This window comes from Diabrotica virgifera, chromosome 9, assembly GCF_917563875.1.
Source record: "Diabrotica virgifera virgifera chromosome 9, PGI_DIABVI_V3a".
In the NCBI taxonomy this organism is placed as follows: Eukaryota; Metazoa; Arthropoda; class Insecta; order Coleoptera; family Chrysomelidae; genus Diabrotica; species Diabrotica virgifera.
The window spans coordinates 50,876,142-50,902,199 of record NC_065451.1 but is presented as its reverse complement, the minus strand read 5'-3'; the positions used below and the strand labels follow the sequence as shown (position 1 = coordinate 50,902,199).

Sequence of the window (26,058 nt, the reverse complement as noted above, 5' to 3'; positions counted from 1 at the left end):
ATTAAAAGACGTGATACACCTACTATATGACAAAAATTTACCACTGGATATTATAAAACTGATAGAAAACCTTTATGTACGAAATAAAATAGAAATGAAGTCAATGGAATAATAACAGAATCCATATAGAAGCAAACACAGGAATCAAGCAAGGAGATTCACTAAGCCCTCTACTGTTAAACATAACGCTGGATGCAATGATAAAACAAGTGAAGAAAAAAGAGGGTAAAAAATGGGCGATAAAGAGATAAAAATACTCTGTTACGCTGATGACACCGTGTTAGTAGCAGAGTGCGAAGACGACCTACAAAGATTACTGCACGAATTCAACATTAGCGCAAAAGAAATGAATATGAAAATATTAGCCCAAAAACAAAAAGCTTAGTAATATCCAAAGAACCACTAAGATGCCAATTGGACTTAGACAATAAAAGTAAATACCTGGGAATTAATCTATCAGCCGACAATAATATCGAAGAAGAGGTTAAAGACTAATAATTAAAGCCAGTAGAACGGCCGGATGCCTAAACGACACAATTTGGAAAAACAAATACCTTAGAGTGGAATCAAAGGACCGAATATATAAGTCATTTGACTGAAGTTATTAGACCAGTTATGACTTACACTGCCGAAATAAGACCAGATGCAAGCAAAATACAAAGATGTCTGGATACCAACAAAATGAAGATTTTAAGAAGGATTGCTGGAAAAGGACTACGGGACAGGGTAAGAAGTGAGGAAATCAGATGCATATGTGGGGTAGACAATATAAATACCTGGGTAAAGAATAGAAAAGAAGAGTGGAATCAACACATAAGCAGGATGTCTGAATCAAGGATAATAAGAATAGCCAGGGACAAGTCACCGTTAGGCCGAAGAAGTATAGAATGCCCAAGGAAAAGATGGAATGACAATTTAGGGACAGAATGAAAGGCACCGTTGAAGAAAAACAGGCAGTACTGCCTATATAAAAGAAAAAGTAGAAGAAGAAATTCTTTAGGTAGATTTTTGGTAGTATAATGTGCTTCTTTGGAGTTTTACTGAAGATTATTGTTTTCGTTTTAGTGGGAGAAAATTCTAGGCCAGTATAGTGTTTGACCAATTCTCTAATTTCTAAATGACTAGTGGGTTAAGTGATTTAGCGATGTCATTGATTGCAATAAGGAAAAGTGCAACGAGTAGACCATTGAGGAATGTCGTTTAATTGGATTTTTGAGTCTAAAAGGACGTTATCTATTCGAATAAGTTTCGTCTATATAGGAAATTACTAATAAATTTTATGTTTCCTGGAATTGACCAACTTAATAGAATTCTTATATCTAATCCCCAAATGGCACGCGTTATACAATATAATAAAAGATAGCCATAAGCCAAACATACTTTATCACATCCAAATTACCCATGAATTACAGATTCAATATCCACTAGGTTGTCTAATGTAGATGTGGACTTTCTAAATCCACTTTGTATAAGGCTAGGTAGCTATAATATCAATAAGTCTAATACTATCTAGTATCTATCAAGTGGATAAACTGATTAATTGTAGCAAGTTTTATTCCATTCAGTTTTTTGACTAAGCTAATACTTTTCGAGTTATTTGAGAGTGAATATGTTCGTTTTTTAACAAAAAATACACCTTTTTGTAAAAATAGTTTTAAAAAAACGTGAAAATCACCCTCTAAAAGGGAACTTGCATAAAATTTTTATTTCGAAAGAAATGCTATAAATTTGCTATAAATCACAACAGCACACGATTTAAAAAGAAAAAAAGTAGTTTGTGTTTTTCGTTTGGCCCCTCAAGACGAATAAAATCAAATTATTGTTACCGCTTCACAAGTGACTTTACTTATGTATTGTTTATAATACACATGATCTGTAAATTTCATCGTAAATTTAGTTTTACAGTATTTTTTTTATTTTGAAAAAAATGCCTTTTTTTTAAATAACTTGTGATACGAAATATCCCAAAGTTTAAAGGTTTTGGTTTTCTGAATATTTTGTTTTTCTGTAATACAAAAATTGGTTAAGATATGGCTGTTCCGAATTTGCATATACTCGTGATTAGTGACTCATTGAAACCCTTTTAACTACAGCCTTTCAAAAATAAGCACTATGAACCGATGAAACTTACAGATCCTCTATAATAAGCATACATACGTAAAGTAACTTATGAAGCGCTACTGATTAATTTCATTTGAGATGCTAATTAGGAGGTGATTTTTAGATATTTTTTACAAAAAAAAAGGATCAACTTTATTTTGTGCGCAACTTGTTTACTTCTGATACTAGAAACTCAAAAAAATAAAGCTTATTTTAAACTTTTTAAAAAAGTTATGATGAGTTTTCCCCGTAAAGTTCTTAATTTTTTGGTTATTTCATGTAGAAATATTCAATTTTGAATTTGACAAATAATAAGAACCTACTTTTCATTAGCTATAACTCTGCTTTTACTGGGTCTACGACTTCATAATATGTCATATTTATATAAAACATTTTTTTCACTTTTTGATAAGCTGTATTTTTGCTATGAATGTTTTTTGGTGAAATACTTCCTTTTTTAGTTATTTGCGAAAATCCGTCTAAAAACGTACTATTTTTTGAGAAATGAATATATTCACTCGCAAATAACTCGAAAAGTATTTACTTGTGAGGTCAAGAGTAGTGAAAAAAACTCCATAGTCAATTTATATTTTCAACATTTTTGCAGAAACAAAAACAAAAAAAAAAATAATACAGATTAATATAATAGTGACTGCTGCGTTAAAATTTTGAATACGGGCCACGTGAAATAACCGCGTGTTCTTGGCTAGTTCCTTGAGTAGAGAGAGAATTTTACACTTCCCTCGTTCCCTCTAAGGCTAGTTCCAACAAATTTAAGCTAGGCGCGCCACTATACGGGCAGGTTTTAAAGACAACAAAATAATGCATAGGGTTTCGTATCTTTCCGTATTTATCAATCAACGCTATAACGGTGGACTTTCTTTCGTTTCTGTACGGAACGCTAGACTTAGAAATTGCAAATGGGACAAAGAAAGCTTCAAGAATATATTATGCGATTAATAATATGATACTGGAAAAAAGGGAAATCAGCCAGGAAACTAAAATACATGTAGGTATATAATCACAGTACCAACTCTTCTATATGCAAGCGAGACATGAGTTACCTACAAATAAAAGACATGAAAGTGCCATAAATGCAGCAGAAATAAAGCAACTGAGCAAAATAGCTGGAAAGATGAAGCTGGACAGGGAAAGGAACGAAAACATCAAAAATGTGCTAAGACAGGAAACAATAGATAAAAAAATTGAAAAAAGAAAACCGAATTGATTTGGAGATATAACTAGAATGAACGAGAACAGACTAGTAAAGAAGGTGACAGATACGAAAAGACAGGGGAATAAATGAAGGGGCAGACCTAGAAAGGGGTGGATGGAACAAATCCAGGAAATCGGGACCAAGAGAGGGAAAACAGTGCAACAGATGAAGGAAATGGCAGGAGACCGGAAGGCGTGGAAGAAATGTGTAACAGATAGATAGGTGATAGCAAAGTCTGACATTCTGCATCTAGCAATGTCCTTATTGGGCATAAGGACAACGAGAAGAAGAAGTATTATAATTATCGTCTTCTGAAAAAAACAATGGCCCGATTTTTATTGAAAAGTCCCGGATTTCAGGTATTATTTTCAGCCTTGTCCCGGATTCGACTGAATTGGAGTTGCGTCACACTACATACATATCTACTAAAATCACAATAAAGATGCACTTCTTGTGCCACTCCTATCGGAGATTGGAAATAATCAAGGCTATACTGACCTTGTTTACAGCTAGCGTTACCAGGTGTCCCGATTTGCGCGGGACGTCCCGATTTTCAGGGGTCTGGGGACGCGTACCGATTTGTACCTGATCGGGACACTAAATGTCCCGATTTTCACCCACGAAAACCAATTTCAGGAGGACTTGCAGTGTGGAAAAATATAATTTTGATAAAAAATAAATATTTTACTTAATCTACGATATTTTTTGTAATTTCGTCTGATTATTATTATTATTATGTAGGATTAAATACAGATTATAGAAACACCTTGTAGTCCAGTAAATGAACGGGAAATACGGCGATACCGTGTAATTTTCAGGATCAACTCCGAATTGTATGAAAATTTGGACGGCTTGTGCCGTTGGTTGCTTTTACTCGGGGGGTGACAGTCACCCCTAGCTGGGGGGTGAAAAACCGCGCGTTTAAAATAAGTCCGGAGATGCATAAATTGACTAAATTCTAAGCAATTTTAGTTCTATAGAATTTTAACTTAGTTAATACTTTTCGAGTTATTTACGATTGAAAATGTTTATTTTTCGACAAAAAAAAATCACGTTTTCAGTCGATTTTCACAAATAACTCAAAAAGTAAGTATTTTATCGAAAAAACTATTTTTTAGCAAAAATGTAGCTTAGAAAAAAACAAAGAGAGCTGTGTATTCGTAAAGTCTATAGACCCAGCAAAAGCAAATTTGTAGCTAATGAAAAATACGTTCCATTCGTCAAATTCCAAATCAAATATTTCAACGTGAAATAACCAAGAAATTAAGCACTTTCTGGGAAAAACCAATTAAAACTTTTTTAATCAAGCTTTATTTTATTGTTTTAAAAAAGTTTCTAGCATCAAAACTAAGTGAGTTATGCTTAAAATCAAGTTGACTCTTTTTTTGGTAAAAAAATTGTGAAAATCTCCCTCTACTTAGCACCCCAAATGAAATTAATCGTTACCGCTTTACAAACAATTTACTTTTCCTATGTATTTTTGACACGATTAAAAGGGCCTGAACGAGTCACTAATCACGAGTGTATGCAAAATATGAACAGCCATATTTGAACCAATTTTTGAAAACCTACCTACTTTTTACTCCTTGAGATTTTTAGTATCCCTAATACTTTTTAAGTAATTTTTGAAAAAAGGGCATTTCAAATATTTTAGAATTTCTTTTTTTACTATAAAACCAATTTCTTTCAAAACTAAGCACTCCCAAGAGGCAAACCTTACAGATCGTATAAATTATAAACATATAAAGTAAATGGTAAAGCGGTAACGATTAATTTTATTTACGGTGCTAAATAGGGGGAGATTTTCACCATTTTTTTTTACTAAAAAAAGTAGCCAACTTTATTTTGAGCGTAACTCGCTTAGTTTTAATGTTAGAGACTTTTATATAAAACAAAATTAAAGATTTTTTTTAAACACTTTAAAAACTTTTAATATGTTTTGCCCGAAAATTGCTTAATTTTTTGGTTATTTCAAGTTGAAAAATTCGATTTGGAATTTGACGAATAAGAACGTATTTTTGATGAGCTACAACTTTGCTTTTACTGGTTTTATAGACTTTCTGAACATACAATTTTTTTGCTTTTTTAAAAGCTACATTTTTGCTAAGAATATTTTTCGATAAAATTATTCGAAAAGTATTGACTTAGTTTAAAAATTATATAGAACAAAAGTTTTTTAGAGTTAGTCAGTTGATCCATCTTGGAACTTACCTTAAACGCCCTTTTTTTCACCCCCGAAAAGGGGTAACTGTAACTGTCACCCCCAAGTAAAAGCAACCAACGGTATAAGTTCATCTTTGAAGTAGACAGTAAGTAGAACCTAAAACCCCAGTTAGGGTTGTCCCGATCTACAACCCTAAATCCCGATTTGTTTTTGCTTATGTACCGATTAAAAACAAATCGGACCTAGCAACACTATTTACAGCTGACCTAAAAAGTTCATTAGTGGTGCAGCCAAACCACTCTCTCAAATTCCGCAACCATGACATTCTTCTACGGCCTGGATTCCGTTTTCCTTCTATTTTTCCTTGCATTATATTTTGAAGTAATGCGTATTTATGTCCTCTCATCAGGTGGCCCAGATATTCGAGTTTTTTTCGTTTTATCGTTAACAAAATTTCTGGGTCTTTTCCTATCCTTCGTAATACTTCAAGGTTTGTGACTCTTTCAACCCAACTTATCTTCAGCATTCGACGGTAGCACCACATCTCGAAACTTTCAATATTTTTTATATTGTTCTGTTTGAGAGTCCAGCCCCCTACACCGTATAATAGCGTGTTAAATACGTAGCCTCTTAGCATTCTTAATCGTAAAGGGATGCTTATATCTCTGTTGCAGAAGAATTTTCTCATCTTTATGAAGGTGGCCCTGGTAATTTCGATGCGTCTTTTTATTTCATTGTTTTGGTCTCCAGTTTCGTTTATTAAAGTTCCCAAGTATTTATAACTTAATACTTTTTTAAATTTGAATGCCCTTTATACTAATATGTGCTGGTTGTGTCATGTTTTTACTGAAAACCATATACTTGGTTTTTTTTATATTGATGTTTATGCCATAATTGTTGCAAGTAATATTTATGTTTGTAAGTAATCGTTGTAATTCTTCTACTGTTCTTGCAACTAGTACAGTGTCGTCCGCGTATCGAATATTATTTACAACCTCTCCATTGATTACGATTCCTTCGTTTGCTTGCTGGCAGAGGCTTTCACTATATACATTAAATAGCAGTGGTGACAATATGCATCCCTGTCGTACTCCTCTACGTATTTCTATTGCTTGTGATGTCTCATTTTCTATTTTGATGTTAGCTTTCTGATTCCAATATAAACTGAGAATTATTCGCAGATCTTTATTATCTATGTCCTTTCTTTCAAGAATGTCTCTTAGCTTATCGTGGCGTACTCTGTCAAACGCTTTTTCAAAATCGATAAAACATGCATGTACTTCTTGATTAACGTTCTTCTTAAAGTAACTTCTTGATAAACCGAAGAGATCTTCTCGAGTACCTAGTCGTTTTGTGAACCCCATCTGTGTATTACTAATATCTGACTCCAACTTTTGATAAACTCGGCTGTGGATGATTTTTAGAAATATCTTTAGTAGATGGCTCATTAAAGATATTGTTCGATATTCTGAACATTCTTTTGCATTTGATTTATTTGGCAGTGTAACGAATGTAGACAACAGCCACTCTTGAGGTACAATACCAGTATTGTATACTGTGTTAAATAAGTGCAATATTATACCTATTGATTCATCATTCAAGAGCTTTAGTAATTCAGTAGGAACCTCATGAGGTCCATTTGCGTTTCCAGTTTTGGAATTTTTAAGTGCCATTTCTACTTCACATTTTAGGATTTCAAGTCCCATTTCACCATTTACCTGGACAATGTTATTTCTGTTGTCCTCAAACAATTCTCTTATATATTCACTCTTTAATTTTCTGTTAAATCTATAATGATATTTCCGTCTTTCTTAAGCAAACTTATTTGATGTCTTCTTTGGGTTCATGTAATTTATTTTACTTTTTTATGTATATTGAATGTGTCATACTTTCTTTCATAGTCTTCCATTTCTACATATTGTTCTTTAAGAGGAAACAGTAGCGATCAACAGGTAGCAAAAACGCGTTCCAAGATTGCGGCTGTAATTTTGAATATTTTTTCTAGATAGTTGGCACACGTATTCGTAATATAATAAAGAATGGCGGTACAGAGCCCAATTTGAAAAATATATTAATATGTGGAAGTTACTCTGTAATTAAATACAATATTAAAAAAAAGGAGCCTGTACCGCCATTAAGAAGAACGAAAAAATACACTTTCTTCAAATAAAGTTTTTTATCCGATGCCTAGATTTTGTGTCATTTTAGAACTACTAAAATTTTTTATTTAATTAGTAGTTCCAAAATGACACAAAATCTAGGCATCGGATAAAAAAGTTTATTTGAAGAAAGTGTATTTTTTTTGTTCTTCTTAATGGCGGTACAGGCTCCTTTTTTTTAATATTGTATTTAATTACAGAGTAACTTCCACATATTAATATATTTTTCAAATTGGGCTCTGTACCGCCATTCTTTATTATATTACGAATACGTGTGCCAAATATCTAGAAAAAATATTCAAAATTACAGCCGCAATCTTGGAACGCGTTTTCGCTACCTGTTGATCGCTACTGTTTCCTCTTAAACCATGATTCTTTGGCCTTCTTTATTCATTGCTTATGTTCTTATCAACCTCTCTGTATGTTTCTGCATTATTCTTCATTTTACGTCTTTCATATATTAGTTCTAATATGTCTGGTGTCATCCACACCTTATGTTTCTTTGAAGATTTGGTTAGGTGTTTCTTTCCCGTAGTTCTTATTATAGTGTTTATATACTTAAGTTTTTCATCTACGCTGTCTGTTCTGCGGATTTGGCTTTCTGCTACACTGAGGCTGGTGTTTATTTCTTCTCGCACTGCTTGTCGTAGGTGTTCACTTTTAAGCTGGCTTAAGTCTAACGCTGGGATGATGGTTTTTCTCATCAATTTTGGTCTAGCTTCTAACACAGATACTACTGGATTACGATCCGAACCGATATCAGTTCCAGGGTAAGTTTTAGTAGATTTCACGGCATTAATGTATCTTTTTGTCACCATTAGGTAATCTATTTGGTTTCTGACTACTTTTTCTTTTGTGTTGAGGTGACGTCCACGATACAGTCGCCTTGGGGGCAATTTAAAGAAGGTATTAGTTATTATTAAATCTTCGCTTTGACAAAACTGAACTAAACGATCACCCCTTTCATTTCTATTACCTAGGCCATATTCACCGGCATTTTCTCCAACTTTACCCTGACCTACCTTGGCGTCCAAATCGCCCATTATCATGTTAATGTGTTGTCTCTTTGTTGTTCTCATCACCTCTTCTAAGTTATTATAGAATTGTTATATTTCCTCTTCGCCTTTGTTTGCTGTAGAAGCGTACAGCGTACACTTGTATTTTTCTAATGGCATGGACTCTCGTACACTAGAATTTTTTTTAATGGCATGGACTCTGAACTCTATGTCAATCAGCCAGCCACAACATGACTAGATTATGTTCTTCTGATCTTTCAATTATTGTATTAACATCACGCGCTCTGAGAATGGAGTAAAATTTACTACAGCATCTTTCCATTTTTTTTTGAGATGATGATTCCAACTCCCTATCGATGGGTTGTGGTGTCACTTCCGGCATAATAAGCTCATGCCTAATATGTCTATACCCAAACGATCCATTTCCAACACGGGGCGTTATCTAATTTTCCCGAAGAGAATAAGCTCCTTACATTCCATGTAGCAATTTTTATGGTTGTCTTTTTCGTATTACAAGCAAAGATGTACTAGAAATAACAAACCAAGACACATTGAATGTTACGAGGAGCACTCTCAAATCATGAATTACAATGTATAAACTTTGTAAATTATCATTTGGGATTTACAATATAATAAATATACATTGTAAATCATGATTCGGGAGTGCTCCTCGTAACATTCAACGTGTCTTGGTTTGTTTATTTCTACTGCATCTTTATTGCGATTGTAGTATACAGTAATTGTTACGTAGGTTGAAATAATTTATAAACTTTGTTTGGAAGAAACTGAAGTATCTATCATCTAGCTCCTAGCCCAGCATAAAAATGAAGATTAAAACCTGCCTTTGTATAATAGAAAAAGATTTTTTTTTATAGTTGAGGAGCAACTGAGCAAAACGCATTAAATCCAAAATATATAATCTTGAGTTATCGACAAAAATCTAATTGAATTAAACCTAGTTGAAAGTAAATTTTTATTGACTATAGAAATTTATTATTAACAATATTTTGATAGTAAGAATTTCTATAGTCAATAAAATATTTACTTTTAACTAGGTTTAATTCAATTAGATTTTTGTCGATAACTCAACATTAACTCAACATTATATATTTTGGATTTAATGCGTTTTGCTCAGTTGCTCCTCAACTATAAAAAAATCTTTTTCTATTATACAAAGGCAGGTTTTAATCTTCATTTTTATGCTGAGCTAGGAGCTAGATGATAGATACTTCAGTTTCTTCCAAACAAAGTCTATAAATTATTTCAACCTACGTAACAATTACTGTAATATGTAATCTTGAGTTATCGACAAAAATCTAATTGAATTAAACTTAGTTAAAAGTAAATATTTTATTGACTATAGAAATTTATTATTAACAATATTTTGATAGTAAGAATTTCTATAGTCAATAAAATATTTACTTTTAACTAGGTTTAATTCAATTAGATTTTTGTCGATAACGCAAGATTATATATTTTGGATTTAATGCGTTTTGCTCAGTTGCTCCTCAATTATAAATTGATAAATTTAGGTGTAATTATAGTAATCAACTAATAGTATTTTTATTAATCAATTAAAATTTCTTTATATTATATTATTTATAACTTCTTTTTCATAAATTTTCAGATGGTGAGCATTTTGTTTTTTTGTGAAGGTAAAACCGGTGCAGATAATTAAATTGTTTATAAGGCAAAAAATGTGTAAGTAAACAATTAACACTTAGTACACTTTTTTAAAAACATGAAAATTTTAGACCTTACAAAGATAATGAGACCAAAAAACCCTTCGAAGTACCTATCGCTTTTTTGCTTTCGTAAAAGGTGTCATTTTTGCTAAAATGTTAACAAAAAACCATAGAGCAGTAAAAATTTCGAAACCCACGAGATACGCCTTTTCTATTACCTTCCCCTAGATATTCCAGTTGAAAAATAGCGGCTAGTAATTTTTCGGTTTTTAAATGCTTCGTTTCCTGGGATAAAAATCACATTTTCAGTAGGTGGATGACCAACTGACTAGAAAAATGCAAGGGTTACAATGGTGATGATGACGATAATATTGACGAAAATTCGTACTCACCTTAAGTAGATTTGTTTTAGAGCAATGCTTCCATTGACACAAGACGCAGATAGTTTAAATACCGGCAACAGTTCAGACCACGTATTTTTCGAGTTAATCTGAAAAAGAAAAAAAAAACAGTAAATTCTATACACATTAAGAAGTGTAAAACACTAATTAAATCATAAGCTAAGTCAACTACATTGAATCATCGTCAGAAATTCTATATCAGCGGTTCTCAACCTTCTTGAGTCATGTACCACCTACAGTTCACAGATTGAGAACCGCTGCTCTAGATTTTATCGTAGATTAGTCACGGTGCACCTTCAATTGATAAAATAATTCATTTGCATAACAGCCCTCTACCCGTAATTATTTTTAAGTGGACTGGTGAAAAAATATGATCACATGATCACGAGTAGACGTTTAAATTGTATACTTATTCGCTGATACATATATAATACTGCACGAAGAAAGTTGTTCATCTCATAGGATAATACTATGTACTAATTTAATAATTTAGTAATGTTTGTTCTATTTTATTCTATATAGTCGGTTCGCTAAACTCAGACACAACTGGCTAGTGATTTTAGTAAATAATTTTGCCAATTTGGTAAAATTGGCAAAAAAAAAATAATTACTAAATAGTTAATAATTACTAAATAGTTAGTAATTTTGGCAAAATTGGCAAAAAACAAAAAAAAAATACCTACTAAAATCACTAGCCAGTTGTTGAGTTTAGCGAAACGATTATACCAATAAGCAAGAAAAATGTAAGTCGTCATAAACAATGCATGAATACACCAATAACTCATACTCTGGGCTAATTAGCAAAATTCATGGAAAAGTTATTTACCAGCAATTTTATTGCTGGAATCGAATTATAAGATCCTATATATTAATAATATAGGTATGCAAAGTCCGCAGATAGTGTGCTACTTTTTTTATAAACAAAATGGCGCCGTCAAATCGTATTTTTTTCAATTATTGCTCTATAACTCCAAAGATTTTAACTTTACAACAAAAACACCCAAATAAAAATTCACCACAATTAAATTCTGCATAGAGATATGTTTTTCACTATTTGCTCCGATGATAATTTTCCTAGGAAAATGCGGGTTTTCCTAACAAAAACTAATTTCCAAATAAAGTTTTAGGTAAGTAATTATTAATCAATAATTAAATAACTTAGTGACATTAAAGCTTTCTTGGTATAGATTGTAATTCCAGAAGCCGGTGAAAATTAAACGAATATTTTAGCAACAATGCAATTGTTAATTAACAATTTACGATCGCAATAATAACCAAAATAATCATGATACATTGATCAAACTTATAAAGATTATAAAGATGAGATGCTTATTTAATATTTTATCGACAAAATATAAATTCTTCTTTTTTTTGCATAATCTTTAAATTTTGAAAAAAAAAATAGTTATAATACGCTGGTCTAATTAGTAAAGTACAAAGAAAGGTTATTTACTAGCAATTTTATTGCTTTAATAGAATTATAAGATCCTATATATTATTAATGTAGGTAAGCAAAGTCCACAGATAGTGTGCTACTTTTTTTATAAACAAAATGGCGCCGACAAATCGTATTTTTTTCAATTATTGCTCTATAACTCCGAAGATTTTAACTTTACACCAAAAACACTCAAATAAAAATTCACCCCAATTTAATTCTACATAGAGGCATGTTTTTCCCGATTTGCTCCGACGAAAATTTTCCTCGGAAAATGTGGGTTTTCCCAACAAAATCTCGAATTTTCAAATAAATTTTTTGGGCCAGTAATTATTTATTAATAATTATATAGCTTGGTGATATAAAAGCTTTCTTGGTATAGATTATAAATTCAGAAGCCCGTGAAAACGAAACGAATATTTTAGCAACAATTCAATTGTTAATTAACAATTTACAATCGCAATAACAACCAAAATAATCATGAGACATTGATCAAACTTAGAAAGATTATAAAGGTGTGATGCCTATTTAATATTTTGTCGACAAAATATAAATTTTTCATTTTTTTGCATAATCTTTAAATGTTTAAAAAAAATGTTATAAATAAATTAACATTTCTTAGAAATTGTTTATTATATTCTAATTTTAAAAAATACTTAAAATGCGTATTTCATAGGTCTTGAAAATGAATGTTTTAAAAAATTTTTTCAACCATTTGCAAAAAAGTTATGAAACAGCAAAATAAATATACGATTTCTCCATTGTTTATAATTTGTTTTAATTGTTTCAAAGCTTAAAAGTGAGTCTATGGTACAATCTAATTACTCACAAAGAATGTCAAAAATTAGTGCAATGGTTATATTTTAATCCAAGATTAAAAATACTTTTTTTTGTAATTTTTAGCGCGAAAGTAGGCTTGATACAGAGCCGGAGATAAAATGTTCACTCGAAGCGACTGACACGCTTAAACTCGCGCGAGTTGTGTATGTGGGCGGGTAGCTACGGTACTGTATTATTCTACTTTCGCGCGTGTAAATTACAAAAAAATATATTTATAATCTTTAATTACAATGTAACCGTTAAACTGATAATCGATATTTTTTTATAAATAATTAGCTTGTACTTTAAACTCACTTATACGCTTTGAAAGAATTAAAAAGAATTATAAACACCTTAGTAATCGTATGTTAACTTTGCTGTTTCATAACTTTTTTGCAAATGGTTACAAAAAAGTTTTAAAGCATTCATTTTCAAGATATCTGAAATGCGCATTTTAGCTATTTTTTAAAATTATAATATAAAAACTTTCTGAGAAACGTTAATTTGTTTATATCTATTTTTTTTAACATTTAAAGATTATGCAAAAAAATAAAAAATTTATATTTTGTCGACAAAATGTTAAATAGGCATCTCATCTTTATAAGATTTCACAGTTTGATCAGTGTATCTTAATTATTTTGGTTATTATTGCGACCGTAAATTATTAATTAACAATTGAATTGATGCTAAAATATTCGTTTAATTTTCACCAGCTTCTGGAACTATAATCTAAACCAAGAATGCTTTTAAGTCACCAAATTATTTAATTATTGGTAAATAATTACTTATCTAAAACTTTATTTGAAAATTAAAGATTTTGTTGGGGAAACCCGCATTTTCCGAGGAAAATTTTCGTCGGAGCAGATCGGGAAAAACGCGTATCTATGCAGAATTTAATCACGGTAAATTTTTATTTGAGTGTTTTTGTTGTAAAGTTAAAATCTTCGGAGTTATAGAGGAATAATTGAAAAAAACACGATTTTCGGGCGCCATTTTGTTTATAAAAAAAGTAGCACACTATCTGAGGACTTTGCATACCTATATTATTAATACACAGGATCTTATAATTCGATTCCAGAAAAGTGCTGGTAAATAACTTTTCCCAAAAATGGCCTATTCTCCGATAATAATCAGCCCAGACTATCAGTAAATTACAGTTTTGGAGTGAAATTATCAGCGTCAGGACGGACGTATTTGCTTGACAATCTGGATTTAAATTTAAATACGGCGATACCGTGTAATTTTCAGGGGCAACTCCGAATTGCATGAAAATTTGGATTTAGGTTCTTTTTACCCTCCACTTCAAAGCTGGACTTATGCCGTTGGTTGCTTTTTACTTCGTGGGGTGACATCCCTTCTTGGGGTGAAAAACATACGTTTAAAATAAGTCAGGAAATGTATAAATTGACTAATTATAGCAACTTATTTTTCTATAGAGTTTCTTTATCTATGTTAATACTTTTCAAGTAATTTACAAGTGAAAATGTTTATTTTTCAACAAAAAAAAAACAGGTTTTCAGACGGGTTTTTCGAAAATAACTCTAAAGTAAGTATTTTATCAAATTAAATATTAGATATCGAAAAAATATTTGTAGCAAAAATTTAGCTTATAAAATACAAAAAAAATGGTGTACTTATTCATGAAGTCTATCGACACAGTAAAAGCACAGTTGAAGCTCATGAAAAATTATTCTTATTCGTCCAATTCCAAATCGAATATTTCAACCTGAAATATTCGTTTAAATGTTTCAAAAAAAGTTGTATTTTTTATAAAAAGTTTCTAACACCAGAACTATACGAGTTACGCTCAACATAAAGTTGACCCCTTTTTTGGTAAAAAAAATCGTAAAAATCTCCCCCTATTTCGCACCCCAAATAAAATTTATCGTTAGCGCTTTACCATTTACTTTAAATATTAATTGTTTATATGATCTGTAAGTTTGACCGGTTCGAAGTTCTCATTATTGAAAAAAATTGGTTTCATAGTTAAAAAAGTTTTTTATTTTGGAAAAATGCATTTTTTCAAAACGCCTTAAAAAAGCATTAGTGATACGAAAAATTTCAAAGAGCAAAGAAATGTAGGTTTTGATTTCATAAATATTTTGGCTTTATTTTGTTTTTCTGTAAGACAAAAATTTGTTATGGCTGTTTAAAATTTGAATATACTCGTTCAAGCCCTTTAACTAGAACCCTTTCAAAAATAAGCACTTTGAACCGGTGAAACTTACAAGTCATATAAAAAAGTTTGAGCGATAATGATAAGTTTCATTTCCAGTGCTAAATAGGGGGAGATTTTCACAATTTTTTTACCAAAAAATGGGATTACCTGTATTTTGAGCATAACTGGCTTAGTTTTGTAGCTAAAAACTTTTGTAAAAAATAAAAAATAAAGCTTTTTAACACACTTTAAGCACTTTAAACAACTTCTAATAAGTTTTTCCCGAAAAGTATTTAATTTTTTGGTTATTTCACGTTGAATTCGATTTGAAATTTGACGAATAAGAAAAACTTTTTATGAGCTACAGCTTTTCTTTTACTGGGTCGATAGACTTCATTTTTGTTTCATTTTTTTGTAAGATACATTTTTGCTAACAATGTTCTTTTCGATCAAATACTGACTCTTTGAACTATTTGCGAAAAATTTACTAAAAATGTGTTTTTTTTTTGTTGAACAATAAACATTTTTACTCATAAATAACTCAAAAAGTCTTGAGTTGACCACTTCGGTGGTGACACTGGAAATTACACGGTATCGCCATATTTTACGTTCATTTACTGGGCTGTAACACATATAGATATTTGTTACACATGTCGCATTTAGTAATTTTTTAGAGGGGGCCTCATTTTCAATTTTTCGGGGGGACCCCGACGGAGTTTGTTACGCTACTGCCCGAGATCATCACAGTGGCGCCCAAGCAGGGACTGTGGTCCCTCACAGTCCTCAAAAATCCGTCAAGGATTTACTCTACCATATTTATATAGTGGTCTCTGAATATGTCAAAGACTTGCCCCGCTTTTTGATATAAGAGCAATTCTCAGTATTGTAGTGCCCTTTTGGTGTAAACCAGTAAGTGTTAGAAAGAGTTTTGCATCGTTTTTTGGTAGCATTAGACGTCAGGGTTGCCACATCCACACCTCTACATTTGAAGTCAATGAATATTTCAATGCGAGTTTCAGTAGTAATAAACTTTAAGTCACATACACAGTCATAAAGAAAGAAGGTCATTGCTAAAGCACGTCATCTGGAGGTGAACACGAATATGCCATCAGAACCGACTCCCGGAGCACCTGGTGCCCAGTGTCACTGCTAAAGCACGTCATCTCCTGGAGTTTCGAGGGGATTCGGCCAATTGATACAAACAGATTGGACGAGAGGCTTTTGGGGTTACTGAACACGAATACGCCATCAGAACTGACCCCCGTAGCACCTGTGCCCACGGTCACTGCTAAGGCAAGTCATCTTCTGGAGTTTCGAAAGTTTCCGGCCTTGAATGGATGCAAATAGATTGCTAGGGGTTTTTGGGGTCGCTGAATACGAATACGCCATCAGAACTGACCCTCAGACAACCTGATTCTCAAGGTCACTGCTAAAACATGTTATCTTCTAAAGTTTGGAGGGTTTTTTGGCACCAGGTGTATCGGGGGACAGTTGGGATGACGTATTCTTGTTCAGCGACCCCAAAAACCCCCGAGTGCTCTGCATGAATTTAGTACGGAAAGCCCTCGAAACTTCAGGACGTGCCTTAACAGTGAACCTGGGGAACGGGTGCCCTGGTGGTCGATTCTGATGGCGTATTCGTCTTCAGCAACCCCAAAAACCCCGAGTAACAAAACCTGACCTTTATACACTTATTTTGACATGTTTATGCACTTTTGGATGCATTTTATGCACTTTAAAATGCAACTATGCATTTCCACCCGTTTCAGGACATCGCCCTAAACACAATGCAAAAAGGTGCAAGGCTCTAGACTCTAGGTCAGTGATACTCAATGCGGCCCGCGGGCCGCATGCGGCCCTCTAGCGTTTTTCATGCGGCCTGAAGGCTCACTAAAAGGCCCTGTAAACGATCAAATTATTTGTCAAATTTCACTTGTTTGTCAAATTATTTGATAGTGTGCCGCTGTGTTTGTGCGTGATTGTGAAATTATATTGAAATTTTTAAGAACTCTGGGATTAAAAAGCAGGTATTATTAACTTTTAGATAATAATAAATTATTAAAGTTAATGAACAAATACCCATTTTAAAAATAATCAACACTTATTTACTAGATACATTGGAACAACCCATTTAGTAATCACAAGAAAAATCCAAGTCAGGATTAACAAAAAATTATAAAGTGATTGTGGCCTTGAAACAACACCTTGTATATTTAAATTTTCAAGATTTATTTGCACATTTGAAAAGATCACAAAAACTGAGTTTACAGGTTCGCTTTAATTTTGGATACAGGAAATTTAATTACTTTAATTTTGACATCAAATATACTGAAATTTTTAATAACTCTAAGATTAAAAAAAGCAGGGCTTTAAAGCACTTTGAATAATAAATTACTAAATTTAATTAATAAATATTCATCTTAAAAATAATCCATAATTAGATACTACATTTGAATGACACTTACTTATCACAAGAAAAACCCAGGTTTGAATTAACAAAAAAATATAAAATAATTGTGACCTTGAAACAACACCCTGTATATTAAAATTGTCAAAATCCGTTTGCACGTTTGAAAAGAGTACAAAAAACAAAGTTTAATTGACCGCTTAAATTTTATGTGCAGATAATTTAATGGCATTAATTTCGAAATTAAATCGAAATTTTTGTGGTGAGTTCTCAGAGTTCTTAAAATTTCGACATAATTTCAAAATTAATTGAAGTCATTAAATTGTCTGCGAAAAAAATGAAGGTGAACCATTAAACTTAGTTTTTGTGGTCTTTTCAAATGTGCAGCAAACGGGTTTTGAAAATTTCAATATACAGGGTGTTGTTTCAAGGTCACAATCACTTTATATTTTTTGTTAATCTGGACCTGTATTTTTGTTGTGATTAGTAGTAAGTGGGTCGTTCCAATGTAGTAACTAAGTATTGATTAGTGTTAAAATGAGAATTAAAACTATTAAAAGTGCTTTAAAAATTTTCTTTGTAATCTCTGTTCTTAAAAATTTCAATATATTTCATTTCAAAATTAAAGTGATTAAATTTTCTGCGAAAAACATTAAAGTGAACCTATAAACTCAGTTCTTTGTGCTCTTTTCAAATGTGCAAACGGGTTTTGAAAATTTCAATATACATACATACAGGATGTTGTTTCAAGGTCACAAGGAATTTGTATAATTTGTTTAATCCGGACTTGTATTTTTCTTCTGATTAGTAGTTCTATGGTTTGGGATCTAAATAAGACATACTTATATCAAATATTAAAAAATATACAAGGTGGTTATAAAGTTATGGTCCAGTCAAAAATGGGCAAAAACGATAAAAACACCCTGTAACTCGGCTATAAAAATCGGTGGGGCAATAAATGTAGAATATCTAGAACCGCCTCAGTGACCTCTATTCGCCATTTAAGTATTTCCGTTTCTTAATGAAACACCCTGTATACTACTTCACCTATGCGGCCCGCAAGCTGTGGCAATAGCTAGTATGTGGCCCAGGGAAAAAAAGGTTGAGTATCGCTGCTCTAGGTGCTGTATTTAGAAATCGATTTATTTTGTGCTAAATGCACTGGTTTAAACTTTCCACGAAAGCTGAGACTGCAGACGACAAAACAATATTTTCATTACCGAATGGTTTATAAATATATTCTATAAAAACCGCAGGTATGTAATAGCTTTACTATGAATTATTTTCTACAGGCAGTGTCCTTGTATCAAAAATTTTAATTAAAATTCATATTGTACGTTTATCCATAAACCATATCGATATGTACTATAATATTTTTAACTGCATGTCTATTTGTCTTTATGTGCAATATGTATACTATATTTAGCGACAGTATGGAAGCCATATTTATATAATATTCGTCGACTTATTTTAGGTAAAGAGAGAGGCACAGTATCTATAAAAGATAACAAAAAAATCTAGAAATCAATACCTTGACGCATCATTTCAAAGCAGCCGTGACGTCACCGAAACTTTCAATGTATATCAACACATTACTTCGCTGCAAAGCTGAGCAGATTGGCGTACAGACGGCTGAGTATTTTGTTCCTTCGAGCTCCTCAGCGGCTGCTGGATACAGAGACCAAGACGAGAACATAAACCCCAAAAAGGCGTATCGGTTTATAGACGAACGGTGGGGAGAAAACAATTGTTGCGGGTGCAAGTACGGCCACGGCCTGTCTCGTCGCCGTCGTATAATCGGAGCACGCGCTGCGCGCCACGCCAATCCTCATAGCAACACCTTTGCTCTTTGGATGTGCATTGCATTGATGTTGCCGGCTGCCTTTTTTTGTTACTTTTTACTTTTTTTCGATGGACTGACATCGAGGCGCAAAACTAGTGCATAAATTGAAAAGTAATTTTACGTCAATTTTTAAAATAGATGAGAATATAACTTGTATTAACCCTTAAACGCCCAAGGGTGGGTAAAAAATGTCCACCTAATGCGTATTCCCTTGTAACATATTTATTACGTGTTTAAAAATTTTTCAAAAATTTTATTGTTAAAAAGACAGCCCTTTATCGAATGTTAATTTGATTTTACCGATATTTTTGAAAATAAAAGTAATATCTTGAGTTAAATATGGGTGAGCACAAAAAGTACACCCTTGGTAAAACTTGTTACTAAAGGTGTCTATATTATTTCTCGTCGGTAGGAACATAATCCATATAATTATCGACGTATAATTACATAATCTACATAATTATCCGCCAATGAAGAGGCTGAAAGGAAGAATGTGGAGAAAATCGACAAATCTGAATTACTGTCTTTTACTGGTATATTCATTTTTATGTACCGGGTGTCCCAATAAGAATGGCTCTCGGCCATATCTCAGGAACCGTTTATAGTAGAGCTTTGAAATAAAAAATTTTATAACAAAAGTTGCTTCAGGAAAAGCCTGGAAATTATTTTTATAATTGTGGGACCACCGCTAGAGGTCGTAATTGAATATCAAAAATTAAAAAATCTAAATTTTACAAAATTTTCCTAATGAAGGGGCACTGGAAATCCGATCGTCGTATCCTTCATAAAATTCTACGCATATTTGATTTGACAAGTTTAGGACTACCTTTGGAAATAAGAGGTGGGGGTGAGTGGGAACCTTGTTATGAAAAACTGGCTGTGAGTCCGGTTCTGCTTAATCAAATTTTGCAAACTTGGTCTTGTTGAAGACAGATCTTTTTCGTCAATGTAAAAGTTATGATTTCGAACCAACTTACTGAGTAATATGACAGCTAGAAGGCGTTATTTAATTTTTTTCAGAAATCTAGTGTTCCTTGGAAAATATTAAATACAAACATGCATTTTTAATACCATATTACAAAATTAGACAAAATTAGCAACAGGATAGCGAAAACCGCATGTTAATACCTTTTTTCTATCTCGAGATATCTTACAAAACGTGCAAATTTAAAAACATAACTGTTACTGCCACCGGTAAACGAAATTCATTAAAAGTAGTGTGCTATGGAAACAACAAAGAAACATTTTCCAGCTGTCAACGTATATTAGGTATTTTCCACGCTTCTCATTTGTTTCGAGCCTCGTTCATATCTCGTATATTAATATTTATTATACACGGATTATACGGCATATGACAGAGGCTCGAAACGAATGAGAAGCGTTGAAAAGCCCTATTACAAAGAAATAAAAACAACTATTTAGTTATGACATAAACGTTCAAATTTTTGCCCATCATTTTCGTTGCAAACATTTACTCTTTCAAGAGTAGATTGAACAGCAGTCTCAATTTCTGCTCTCGATATGCTTTGAACGGCGTTTAGTATTCTCTGGATAATGTATTCTAGAGTAGTGTATGATGGGCAACAATTTGAATATTTAGGTCGTCACTAAGTAGTTATTTTTGTTCTGTGTTACATTTAATTTTAATAGTATTGTTTCTCGTTATATTGTTGTTTTAATTAATTATATTTTTATACGTTGACATCTGGAAAATGTTATTTTTTTTTTCCACAGCACACTACTTTTCATTAACTTAGCTTACCGGTGATAGTAACAGTTATGTATAAAATTTACACGTTTCTCGAGATATCTTGAGATAGAAAAAAGGTATCGACATGCGGTTTTCACTATTCTATTGCTAATTTAATCTAATTTTATAAAGTATGATTAAAAATTCATACTTGTATTTAATATTTTCCAAAGAAAACTAGATTTCTGAAAAAAATTAAATAACGCCTCCCAGCTAGCTTATTACTTATTAGGATGGTTCAAAATTATCACGCTTACATTGAAGAAAAAGATCTGTCTTCAACAAGACCCAGTTTTCAAAATTTGATTTAGCAGAACCGGACTTACAGCCATTTTTTCATAACAAGGTTCCCACTCACCCCCACCTCTTATTTGCAAAGGTAGAGTTAAACTTGTTAAATCAAATATGCGCAGAATTTGATGAAGAATACAATAATAGGATTTCCAGTGCCCCTTCATTAGGAACATTTTGTAAAATTTAGATTTTTTTATTTTTGATATTCAATTACGCCCTCTAGCGGTGGACTCACAATTATGAAAATAATTTTCAGGCTTTTCCTGAGGCAACTTTTGTTATAAAATTTTTTATTTCAAAGCTCTACTATAAACGGTTCCTGAGATATGGCCGAGAGCCATTCTTATTGGGACACCCGGTACATTGTAATTTTGTTGTAAGGTTTGTAAATTGTTTATATTAATATTTTAGAAGATGCTGTGTTTATTAAGCATTAGATTCTTAAGTTTAATCCATTTCCAACAACTCTCAATAAATATATTAACTATTTTCGAGGTGGACATTTTTTACCCACCCTTGGGCATACATGGGACCTAAAAAAGGTTGGGCGTTTAAGGGTTAAGTTAATTTAATCGAATCGATCATTTTAAAAACGACAGATCTTCACCATTTTGTCAAAAATAACTTTTTCAAGCAGTTTGTACCAGCCTCTACTACCTATTTTCTGAAAAAAAAAAAATGGCATTAATCCAACTCCCGAAGGCGTTGCATATTATACAGTGCGAAAATCGTTCAGCTGGACATAGGAAACATACATTGTATATATTTAGATACATAAATACATCCACTGTATTATATTAAGATAATTGTGGCAACTTCGCTATCTCAATGACAATAATAGTTGTTAGCATTAAGCTCAAAATTTACAATTAATTTCGGGTGACACAAATAAACGTCAAACATGACATTGTAGTAGAACTATTTTTGACCTAATAGGAAAACTGTGTCTGTTTAATTTGGAAATTAATTTTTAAATAAAAGATATTTTAAAAATTAAAGTCAAATTCATAATCATATTCAATCAGTTTCATAATCATTGTTTTTGATTTATTTATGGACTGCCTTGCATTCAAAATGACTCATTATATTCGTTCTAACAGCTCTATTGCACCAGAAACTCGTACTCGAACAGAAGTTTCAACTAACACAGGTTAGCGCAGTTGCCACAAATGATCTCAATGTATAATTCCTATGTTCAGCAGAACGATTTACGTACTGTATAAGTAAGTACCAAGCCACAATAGGGAGTTTTTGTTGCTACGTAACGTACGCATCTCCGTATACGTAAAGCAACTAACGTGTCGTAGAGGATGAATGTTAAAATAGGTAGTTTTTGTAACTGCCTTAACGTAACGTAAAGCCAATCGTAAAGTCATTTTTAAATTCCGTTGACATTTAAAAAAATAAAACAATGTTCACACAATATACAATTAATATACAATTATACAAATGTAAAAAAAGATAAATGAATGATGAAATTGTATGGTTTTAATTGCTTCTATTTAAATATAAAAATATTATTTTTCCTTAGGTTAAAATTTTTTTATTTTTGTTTATACCTACTTTTTAGTTGTAAATTATTGTATACCTACATCAGAATTACAGTAGGTATAATGTAAATAGTGTGGTAATATTTATTTGAAAATTTTACTGAAACTAGGTCATTTGTTTATCTAGTTATTAATTGTGGTGATCACTGTATTTCTTAAATTAATACAAGATTTGTTTGTTTTGCTTTATTAATAGACAACTTAAAAACAATAAAATTTTAAATCTATTATGAAGTTCCAATTTCCAATTACAAACACAGAATAATTTTACTCAAATAGACTAAACCAATAACCAATATAACCTTAAAATGTTTATAAACGGGTAGTACGCTGATGAAATGTTCATTTGGTAGGTAATCGGGCAAGATCCTCGTGTGCATTCGGTGACTTTCGGCTCGATAGGGATGCGTATGAACCTAACGTACCAGCCCGTAACCTTAGGTAATACGTATCGCGATACGGGAGTTAAACCATTAATGCGCAAGCGTATATGTCAAAAAGATGCGTTACGTTTACGTATTTGTGTGCACAAAAACTCCCTAATAATTGCCCCCTCAAACAATATATTGCATTTAAAATGGTTTTGCTCGAAAGAACTTCAGTGGATATATTTATGTCGTTTTTAAAACGACGGATTCAGTTAGACTCGAGTTAGTTATAGACACGAGATATAGTTATATAGTTATACACAATATATATGAAAACGCAACTATGATAGTATAACTAGATGAAAATACAAATCCCATCCCCATTAACAAAGAGGAGTTATACAAGGAGACGTAATATCACCAAAACTTTTTAATCTAGCCCTGGAAGACGTCTTCAAAACTACAAATTGGTCAGCCTATGCTATGGTATTAATGTTAACGGCAACAAGTTAAACTACCTCAGATTCGCTGACGACATCCTGGAACCTCTATATACTGTGACGACATCGTGATTACAGCGAGCACATTCGAGGAACTACAAATTATGATAGAAGAACTCGCAGGCAGCTCCCAATACGTCGGCCTAAAAATGAATAAGAGAAAAACAAAAATAATGACAAACACAGATGACCCCAGACGTATAATTATAAATGACAGTGAGATAGAAAAACTCCAGCAATATATCTACCTAGGCCAAATCCTGAAACTTGATAAAGAGAACCGCAAAATACCTCAATACTTGAGGAGCAGAGTGTTCAACCAGTGCATCCTTCCCATCATGACATACGGATGTCAAACATGGACCCAAACTAAGGCCAATTTGAATAAACTAGCCACATAGTCCAAGTAATGAAGCTTAAAATAGGACAAAACCTCGCAATTTTTACAGAATGGATCGATTTGCTTAAAAATTTGAAAATAAGTAAGTAGTGGATAGTCTAAGGATCAAAATCTGTATCATGCCAAAAGGCGCTTTTACCATGGGGGTGGTTGCCAACCCGTCTCGGGGGTGGAAATTTTTTATTATATTTTAATCACAAAAGTTGGTAAAAACGTTCATTTTAAGCAAAAAACTTTCTGTATATTTTTTTGATAAAATTGATAGTTTTCGATTTATTCGCTATCGAAAGTGTTAGTTTTATATCGAAAAAAACAATGTTTTTCTGCTAATAACTCAAAAAGTTTTCGTTTATCAAAACAACGTTAATTAACAAAAATGTACCTTTTAAAAAAATAAACAAAACCGTTTTTTTTTTAAATATTCTTTAAGATCAATAGTAATCGAGCTATACTTTATTATATGTGGGTGCTCTTCGTCAAATGCTAAATATTGTAGTTTCAAAGTCAAAAGACGGGAAAACTATGCATTTTTTGAGGACAACTTGTTCAAACTAATTTAAAGTACTAAAAATATCTATCTCGAGAAATAAAAAAAAGTATCTAGCTCAAAAATTAAGTGACTTGTAGTGAAAATAATGTCAGTCCCCATTTTTTTCAGCGAAAGTGATCGCAAGCAACCCCCTAATCACCACCCTAATTAATATTAGCCATTGACCATATTTGGTCTTTTTTATTTACGTATTATTAATAGCTTCTAGAAGTTTGACCGGCTTAGAATGATTAGTTTTAAAAAAATGGAGTTAAAAGCAAATAACGAATTTTTGTAGTTTGGAAAAAAATTGGACTTTCTTCAGAATAGCAAGATTAGCATCAGAGATACGAAAAAATGTTTAAATATGAAATTGTAGCTTATTTAATTCCCAATAAACTGGTTCGCAAAAATTTTTTTACGGCAAAAATTGAGTGAGCTATTGACAATTAAATCTTGTAATAACATGCAAAAACCACCTTTACCAACTCTTTCAAAGTCACCTCTTTTTGCGACTGAGGATTTTAAAAAGATTTAATATTAATAGGCTTATACATCTTGAAAAAACCTACCAAATTATTTTTTACCAATCTTTCTAAGATAAAAAATAAAAAAGTTACGGTTAAAAAATCAATACATTTTTTTGGAAAAAAAAAGGAAAGATCCAATAATTGGAAGCATAATAATGTAAGTTAGCAGTGTTTTTAGTCATTGGCCTTATTCATTCTTATTTATTTACGTATTGTTAATAGATTCTAGACGTTTGATCGGCTTAGAATGATTAGTTTAAAAAAACTGGAGTTAAAAGCGAATAACGAAATTTTGTAGTTTGGTAAAAAATGCCATTTTTTTTTCAGAATAGAAAGATTAGCATCAGAGATACGAAAAAATGTTTCAATATAAAATTGTAGGTTATTTAATTCCCAAGGATTCGGTTTGAAAAAAAATTTCTACGGCAAAAATTGAGTGAATCGTAAATGAATACATATATCGAAAAACATTGATTTTTCTATACAAAACTAACACTTTCGATAACGAATAAATCGAAAACTATCAATTTTATCAAAAAAATGTATAGAACATTTTTTGCTTAGAATGAATGTTATTATCAATTTTTGCGGTCAAAATATAATAAAAAATTTCCACCCTCGAGATGGGGTGGCAACCACCCCCATGGTAAAAGCGCCATTCGGCATCATATAGATTTTGATCCTTGGACTATCCACCACTTATTCTCAAATTTTCAAGCAAATCGATCCATTCT

General features: G+C 32.0%; 1 protein-coding gene across 7 annotated transcripts in view; it reads right to left on the bottom strand.

The window, feature by feature from the left end:
• Nucleotides 1–26,058, bottom strand: part of LOC114332463 (AT-rich interactive domain-containing protein 2) — a 330,994-nt gene that overhangs the window by 221,674 nt on the left and 83,262 nt on the right. For all 7 annotated transcript variants that reach the window (XM_050662174.1, XM_050662175.1, XM_050662177.1 and 4 more), the window contains exon 3: nucleotides 10,733–10,830. In XM_050662174.1, coding sequence (XP_050518131.1) covers nucleotides 10,733–10,830 — 98 coding nt within the window. The remainder of the gene's footprint in view (nucleotides 1–10,732; nucleotides 10,831–26,058) is intronic.